This window comes from Zingiber officinale, chromosome 3B (assembly GCF_018446385.1).
Source record: "Zingiber officinale cultivar Zhangliang chromosome 3B, Zo_v1.1, whole genome shotgun sequence".
NCBI lineage: Eukaryota > Viridiplantae > Streptophyta > Magnoliopsida > Zingiberales > Zingiberaceae > Zingiber > Zingiber officinale.
In genome coordinates, this window is record NC_055991.1 from 91,411,642 (window position 1) to 91,420,817 (window position 9,176).

General features: G+C 42.3%; 1 protein-coding gene across 1 annotated transcript; it reads left to right on the plus strand.

Annotated features, from left to right (window-relative positions):
* Window positions 1-4,978: 4,978 nt before the first annotated feature.
* On the plus strand, window positions 4,979-8,702 carry LOC122056760 (putative disease resistance protein RGA3). The gene is made up of 2 exons (XM_042618858.1): window positions 4,979-8,256; window positions 8,360-8,702. Exons 1-2 carry the CDS (start codon window positions 4,983-4,985, stop codon window positions 8,392-8,394), a joined length of 3,309 nt encoding a protein of 1,102 aa, XP_042474792.1. The 5' UTR covers window positions 4,979-4,982; the 3' UTR covers window positions 8,395-8,702.
* The last annotated feature ends 474 nt before the right edge of the window (window positions 8,703-9,176 follow it).

Genomic DNA, 9,176 nt, shown 5'->3' on the forward strand with positions numbered 1-9,176 from the left:
TTTTATTTCGTGTTATTTTATTAAAATTATATGTACCACGAAAAGATTCATGATTTAAGAGAAAATATATATTAATATATGTATTCCGCTGTGTTTCGATTTCAATACCCTATTCATTAATAAAACTCTTTTTAATATGTTAAATAAATAAATAAAAAATTAACAAATAAATGTGTATTATAATGAATCAAGCTTAAGCTAAATTTAAATTAAACTCATTTGTAAAAAAATCAAATCAAATTTAAATAATTATTTTAACAGTTTGATTTATTATAGATTCACTTGACGTAACTAGATTATCTTATCAACTAAATTTAATCAATATTTGTTGAAATTGGTAAGTATTTTGGTAGAGCTCTTGAGGAGAAATAGATAGTTTTTCTTGATGCTTAAACTTTTGATTACAAAGCCTTTATATAGACTTGAAAGAAACTTAGGGGGCAAGTAACCTAGCAACTTAGGGGGCAAGTAACCTTAGAAACTTAGGGGGCAAGTAACCTTAGTGATGAGTAAGCTTAAGTGATAACACATTAACTTTAACACTCCCCCTTAATGTGTTGTCGGATTCCAAGTTTGGCTCGGAGCTGTTGAAATCTTTCTCTCGGAAGTGCTTTTGTGAAGATGTCAGATAATTGCTCCTCAGATCGACAGAACTCAAGTTGAATTTCTTTATCTTCAATTGCCTGTCGAATGAAATGATGCTTGAGTGCTATATGTCGAGTTCGGTTGTGGTGAACTGGGTTCTTAGCCATAGCGATTGCAGATTTGTTGTCGCAGTGTAGCACGGTTCCTTCAATCTGATGGTGACCGAGATCAGCCAAGATTTTTCGAAGCCAAATTGCTTGTGAAGTGGCTACTGATGCTGAGATGTACTCGGCTTCCGCAGACGATTGTGCAACACTTTGTTGTTTCTTGGATACCCATGAGAATATTGCTGAACCAAAGGAGAAACAGTACCCCGAAGTGCTTTTCATGTCATCTAAGGATCCACCAAGATCACTGTCACAATATCCGACAAGATTAAGTGCGTGATTCTTCTGAAAGCTTAGACCGAGGTCAGTTGTCCCTTGAACATATCGTAAGACCCGCTTTGCTGCACCGAGATGAAAATGGCTCGGACTCTGCATAAATCTTGAAAGTAGACTTGCAGCATACATGAGATCAGGTCTAGTTGCTGTGAGATATAACAAATTACCAATGAGGCTACGGTAATAAGTGACATCCGCTGCTTTTCCTCCATCTTCCTTTTTCAATTTCTCCCCCATAATGAGTGGTGTAGAGACAGGATTGCATCCCAGCATGTTGAATTTCTTCAGAATCTTTTCTGCATATATCTTTTGGCAGATAAAGATTGTCTCTTCTTCTTGGTAGATCTCCATGCCCAAGAAATGTCGAAGTAGACCCATATCGCTCATTTCATACTTTTGAGCCATGTCATCTTTGAACTCTTCGATCATCTTCTCGTTGCTTCCAGTGAAAATTAGGTCATCAACATAAAGAGTGACTATAAGAACATCATTACCTTGCTGCTTGACATACAAAGTTGGTTCACTCTTGCTCTTTTCGAATTTTGTTCGGTTGAAATAGTTGTCGATCTCACTGTACCAAGCGCGAGGAGATTGTTTAAGTCCATATAGCGCTTTCTTAAGTTTGTAGACTTTCTCTTCTTTTCCTTTGAGGATGAAACCCTGAGGTTGATCTACATACACTTCTTCCTTCAATTCACCATTGAGAAATGCTGACTTGACATCAAGCTGATAAAGTTTCCACCCTTTGCTGGCGGCGAATGCAATTATAGCTCGGATTGTGTCTAGCCGAGCTACTGGGGCAAACGTCTCCCCGTAGTCAATTCCAGGCTGTTGAGAATATCCTTTGGCCACAAGTCTTGCTTTGTGTTTTTGAATGGATCCGTCTGGGTTGTGCTTTACTTTGTAGATCCATTTAACACCTATAACTTCTTTGTCTCTTGGTTTATCGACGAGCTGCCATGTCTGATTTTTTTCAATTACACGAACTTCCTCCTCCATCGCTTTTTTCCATGGTTCTTCTTTGATTGCTTCAGCAAAGTTCTCAGGCTCAATTGAGCAATAATTGCATGTAGCATATATATCGCTCAATGATCTGTACCTTTTTGGAGTTGCGCTTGGGGATGAGGAGTTTGATGAAGTTGGATCAGTTGAGCTTTCTTCGTTGGGTTGAGATGAGCTTGAATCTGGTGTGCTTGGCTCAATTTCATCTTCTTTGTCAGTACTGATCAGAATGTCTTTCTTTTCAACTTTGTTTTCTTCCCAATTCCATAAAGCATTTTCATCAACTTGAACATCTCGGCTAATAATAACTTGACCCAGCTGTAGGTTAAATAGTCTATAACCTTTGCTCATGGTGCTGTAGCCGACAAAAATACATCTTTCGCTAGATTCGTCAAGTTTGCTTCGTTTCTGTTTTGGAATTTGAGAATAGCAAATGCTTCCGAATACCTTGAGATGGTTCACCGATGGTCTTCTACCACTCCATGCTTCAAACGGAGTCTTGTTTGGTATGGCTGTGGTTGGGCATCGATTAGATAAATAAACGGCTGTGTAGACTGCTTCAGCCCAGAAGATTTTGGGTAAACCTTTCTCGTGCATCATTGATTTTGCCATTTCAACGATTGTCTGGTTTTTCCTCTCGGTAACACCATTTTGTTGAGGGGTGTACCTTACCGTTAGTTGCCTTTCTACTCCTTCATCTTCACAAAAATTGTGAAATTCTTTAGAAGTGTATTCTTTGCCTCTGTCACTTCTTAAAGTTTTGATGAAGCATCCACTCTGTTTTTCGACGAGACTCTTAAACTTCTTGAATATCATGAATACTTCGGACTTCTGCCTCATGAAATAGACCCAAGTCATACGAGTGTGATCGTCGATGAAAAGAATGAAATACCTATTCTGAGCATGAGAAAGGGTGTCCATCGGCCCGCAGACGTCGGTGTGGATAAGTTCCAACTTTTCTTTAGCTCTCCATGATACTCCTTTTGGGAAAGGTAATCGATGTTGCTTTCCAAACGCGCATCCTTCGCATACATGTTGCTTTCCTTCTATGTGAGGAAGTCCTTGCACCATACTCTTGCCAGATAACTCTTTGAGGCTTTGTAAATTGAGATGACCGAGTCGTCGATGCCATAAGGTTGATGTCAGGTAGTCCGAGGTAGAAGCTTGATGAGCTTTTAGGTCGGCATAATTGATGTTGAGAGCGAAGCTTCGATTGACCATTTTGATCTTTGTGAACACCTTTGACTTATCTCTCCTGTCAAATATAACACATTCATTGTTATCGAAGCAGAGCTTGTACCCATTTTCCACCAATTGTCCGAGGCTGAGTAAATTTTGACTCAAGCTCGGCACACACAAGACATTGTTGATGCAACTCGGTCCTTCCTTCGTCTCGATGGCGATTTTCCCAAGTCCTTTTGACTTTGTTTGCTCTCCGTTTCCAAACTGAACAGGAGCATTGATGCTAATGTCGAGTTCAGAGAAAATTTCTGAGATCGGCGTCATATGGTTGCTACATCCGCTGTCCAGCAACCATTTTCCTTGCTCCTTGTTGGTGGCCGTGTGACATACATAGAATGTTCCATGTGTCTCCTCAGCTGTTTGATTTTCTCCAACCTGATTTGCCTGATAAGTGTTCCTATTTCGGCAATCTTTGGCGAGGTGACCAAATCGATTGCATATTTTGCATCTCGATTGACCTTTGAACCAACAGTCCTTCTCGGAGTGATTTGGCTTATTGCAATTGCTGCAATTCGATGAGTTGTCTTTTCCTTTTCCTTTTGAGATACGTCCACCTCGTCCTCTTGATTTCCATCCAAATCGTGATTGGCCTTCTCGTTCGTTGTTACCAATTTTGAGCTTTGATTGGAATGCACCCTCTATTGGCTTCTCAGAATGTCTGGACAATCTTTGCTCGAACGATTTTAGGGACGCCATCACTTCTTGAACGGTGAGTGTTGTTAGGTCCTTTGTTTCTTCAATGACGGCAATAATGGGATCATATTTCTCAGGAAGACAGATGAGAATTTTGCGTACCAGCCTTTGATCTGTAATATCTTCACCATGAGATTTCATTATATTGACCAGATCAAAGATTCTGGTTGAGAATTCCATGAGTGTTTCTTTCTCCTGCATCTTGGCATTTTCGAAATCCTTGAGTAGTGATTGGAGCTTAATCGCTCTTACTTTCACATCTCCTTGAAATTCGCTCTGCAAGATCTCCCACGCATCTTTAGCCGTGTTGGCTCGCATGATTCTGGGAAATATAGCCTTAGTGACTGCTCTTTGAAGGATTGAGAGAGCACTTGCGTCGGCTTGTCGAGACTTCTCTAATTTCTTCAGACCGGCCTCATTGAGGGCAGTGGCTTCCTCGGGCTCTTGTACTCCATTCTCCACAATCTCCCATTGGTTAAGAGATCGAAAGATGGTCTTCATCTTCACGTACCAGAAATCATAGTCTTCGCCATTAAACTCTGGAATGAGATGGTTGATGTTTGTTAAACTCGAGCTGGCCATGGATTTGGATTGGTAGAACCTGGACGCTCTGATACCAACTGTTGAAATTGGTAAGTATTTTGGTAGAGCTCTTGAGGAGAAATAGATAGTTTTTCTTTGATTCTTAAACTTTTGATTACAAAGCCTTTATATAGACTTGAAAGAAACTTAGGGGGCAAGTAACCTAGCAACTTAGGGGGCAAGTAACCTTAGAAACTTAGTGGGCAAGTAACCTTAGTGATGAGTAAACTTAAGTGATAACACATTAACTTTAACAATATTTTATATCACAATTTGGATCGATTTGACTTACGCCCGCCCTGATTATGCGAAAAGGACAATTTAATTTTAAATGTGAAAGAATAGAAGACTTTTGCAATTCTTAAAAAGAAAAAGATCTCAATAAAGTTGCTCCTCCTGCCCGTCTTCTTTATCATTCTCTTGCCGTCGTCGATCATGGAATTCGTTTCCATGTTTCTCCTCGATGCTCTTGTGAACACCTTGGCCGACACTTTGCAGGATCACGTGTTCCAGGAGTTGCAGAAAGTGCATCGCGTCGGCGACGAACTGGTAAAGTTACAGAAATCCGTCTCCTCGATTCAAGCCGTCCTGAGCGATGCACAAGAGAGCGAGGAGACCAGGAACATCGTGAAGCAACTGCTGAATGAGCTCCGCGATGTTGCGTATCGAGCAAACGACATTCTGGACGACGTCGCAACAGAGCAGCAGCGGCAGCAGTTGATCAATTATGCACCGGTACGCAATTTCTTTGGCCCTGTGAATCTTATGCGTCTCTTATTTCAGCGAGATGTATACCATAAGATACAATCGATCGATGAAGAGCTGGACAAAATAGTGAAGAGATGCCCCTTGATCGCCTTATCACCGCGCAATAGATCGCAGAGGACGCATAGCTCCGAGTCCACCCCAGCGATTCCTCCATGCGTTCTCGGTCGCGAAAGAGATAAGCAAAAGATAAAAGAACTGCTCGTGCCATTCAGTGGACGAACAGATTCAGCTGCCTCGGTGATTTCTATCTTTGGGATGCCTGGCGTCGGGAAGACGACCCTCGCACAACAACTCTTCGACGACGAAACTGTGAAGAAGCATTTCGAGCTCAGACTCTGGGTTTATGTGTCTCACGACTTTGACTTGATGAGGATTATGAGGTGCATGATCGAGTCCATAGATGGATTTAAGTGTGATTTAACTAGCCTTAACAATCTTCAGCAAGAAGTACGAAAGAAAGTGAGTAGAAGGAGGTACCTGCTTGTTCTGGATAATGTTTGGCAAGAAAGCCAGGAGTGGGAGAAGCTCAAAAGCTTCCTGTACTCAGCTGATGAAGGAAGCAAGATACTAGTGACGACTAAAAGTGAGCAGGTGGCTCGTTTCATGGCGGCTAATTCACCTCCTTACCACTTGGAGGGCTTATCGATGGATGACTGCTGGTCTTTGATATGTCAGCAAGTATTATCCCGAAACCCAAGTGCAACATTTACGCACGATTTCTCTCAGTCGCATGCTTTGAGGCGATGCATGGGTTTGCCCATGGCAGCTAAAGCTTTGGGGGAAAGGCTAGCCAGAGAAGCTGACAGAAGCAAATGGGAGGCGATCTTGACCAGCCAGTCATGGGAATTTTCCGGCGCCGGCATAAGTATCACGGAAACTCTCAGCCTGAGCTACCAACACTTGCCCCACTATCTGAAGCCGTGCTTTGAATACTTGTCCATAATTCCGAAAGGCTTCAAGTTGGAGAGGGATTTTATCATTCAATTGTGGATGGCGCAAAGCTTCATCCGGCCGAAAGGGACAGAACACATGGAAGACGTCGGCAGCGACTACCTCGACTCCCTCAGGAGTAGCTCATTCTTGCAGTATTCACATTTCGATCACAAGAGCCGTCGACAAAGGTACGTGATGCATGATGTTTTCCATGAATTTGCCCGACATGTTGCTGCAGAGGAATGCTCTGTCATGGAACCTAGCACGGAACCTAGCACGGATTTGCATCTCTCTCTCTCGGCGAGGGTTCGCCATTTATCGGTGAACTATGAAGAATTAGTAAGAAGAGTCCCTCGAGGCGGCGATATGTACGAGCAAGTGTACAAATGCAAAGGCTTGCAGTCACTGCTACTGATCGGCAACTCCACGAGTCGCCCAACAATGGTCGTTCCTGACAATCTCGCACAGAGACTCCGTAGCCTGCGCACTCTGATGCTCACCAACTCGTGCCTTACTCAATTGCCTGAATCAATCGGCGATCTGAGCCACCTGCGCTGTCTCCAGCTACAGAACACAGGCATAAAGAGATTGCCTGATTCTGTGTCTCGGCTCTACAACTTACAGACCTTGGGTCTCAGAAACTGTTACGATTTGGAAGAGCTTCCAAAGGATATGAGTAAGCTGCGCAATCTACGGCACCTAGATCTTCATCTAGATGGCAATTCACAAGGCAGCAACGCCGGTGGCAAATTGAGACTCATGCCGCCAGAAATTGGATTATTAACTCACCTCCGGACACTGAGCAGGTTTGTTGTGAGTAAAAGGCATGAGTGTGGTTTATCTCAGTTGGAGAACTTGAACGATCTCCGCAGTGATCTTCTCATCGAAAGGCTTGACCTCGTTTCCAGTGGGGAAGATGCTAAGAACGCCAACCTATGGAGCAAAGAACACATTCACAGACTAGAGTTAACATGGAACTACAGTGATGTAACTGAAGCATCTGCTAGCAGTGCAGGATACAACAGTAGAGAAAACATCCTAAAATACCTCAGGCCTCATAACAAACTGAAAGAGATCGGAGTAGTCGGGTATGGAGGAACCTTGCTGCCGACATGGATGGGGGATTCTTCCTTGGAAAATCTAGAAACAGTGTGGATCTCCAAAACATACAGTTGCCAGAATCTCCCACCTCTCGGCCAATTACCCAAGCTCAAGTATCTATTCCTCGAGGAAATGCATGGGCTGAAGCATATTGACTGTTCATTCTGTGGCAGGAACGAGATACGCTTCCCAAAGTTAGAAAAGCTACATCTGGAGAACATGTCAGGACTGCAAGAATGGCTGGGGGATCATCGTTGTGCTTTGCCTTCTCTCCGTGAGCTCACTATCAACAACTGTCCTGCACTGCAACAACTTACACATGAACTCCCATCTCTGACAAAGTTGGTGATCGAAGCATCCCCATACTTTGCCGGCTTGCCAGATTTCCCAAAACTCCAATCATTAGAAGTGAAGACCAATGATGACTGGATTTGGAGATCTTGTGCAACTATTTCCTCGCTCCCCTCTCTCACTCTCAGTGGACTGAGAAGGGCAAACCTGCCCTCCGAGATAAGTAGTTGTCATTCCTTCATCCGTCGGTTAGAGATCAGTTATTGCAGTCAGTTGATATTTATTCCTGACGGTTGGCTACCTGCGTTCCTGTCGCACTTTGTCATCAGACACTGTCCTAAGCTGCAAAATCTACCTGCAGAGTTGACTAGGCTGACAAGGTTAGAGGATCTGGAGATAGAGAAGTGCGAGAAGCTCGAGCAACTTCCATTTGGACTCAGGAACATGAACTTACTTGCACATCTTGAGATCTCAGATTGCCCCGGCCTCTCGTGGCTGCATGGCCTCCCTAGAAACCTTCAGTTTTTGAGCATCAGCAACTGCCCTGAGCTGAGCCAGAAATTGCAAGATCAAGGCTGGTTCACCCGTCGAAAGGATCTCCAAGTGTGGATAAATGGTAAGCATGTTGTGACTTGATTCCTCCGTTCATCATTATCAAGATCCGTATGGAGTTTTCTTAATATATATTTTAGTATCAATTCAATCAGCTAATTTTGCAGGTCACCGACTCGATTTCATGAAAATTTCTCACTGATAAATCTGAAAAGCGCAAATGGATCCTGGCCCAACATCACTGGTGGTTCGAACTCCATAGTCGTTCAGAAATATCTAACGTGAAATTCAAAACTTCGCTGCATAAGAGCACGTCGTATCTCTTACTGAATGCATGTCAGCTGGTTCATGTCATATATGTTCTCTATTTCATTTGTGTCTGTTTCACATTTTGCTTGGATAAATGCACTGTTACTGCATGCGATGTTGCGAGATTGTAATGTTGCTTGGATAAATGCATTAAGTTGTGTGTGTGTAAGTATGGGATGAATTTCCAATCTCTCTCTAGATTTTCCAGAGCAATCTGTAATTAGTTGTGTCTACCAGAATCCTTGAAAATTGTCCATTGTGATGTTTTTGGTTTTCAACCCCTTTGCTTCACAAGTGTAATTTATTAAATATAATGGATTCACGACTTATGTTTATTTATTATTAGTACAATTGTGGCCTTAGTAATTAGAATTGATTGTGAATTTTGATATCTGGATAAACAATTTGATTTAAAATCATATTTATATTTGATATGCGTAAAAATAAAATATAGGATTTGAGCAAGATACATGTGGAGATTTGGCATGGTCAAGAATATTGATAACTCAGTTGTTTGAGATTCGTGAAGATTGGAATACCATGATATAATTAGATATTTGAGAGATCATTGAATGAAAAGTATTAACAACATCTGAGTTAGAGGATGCGAAGTAAAGTGCTAAGTTAGTTGAGGAGTCAGGTGTCTCCAAGGGACGAGTTATTTGACAGGAGATG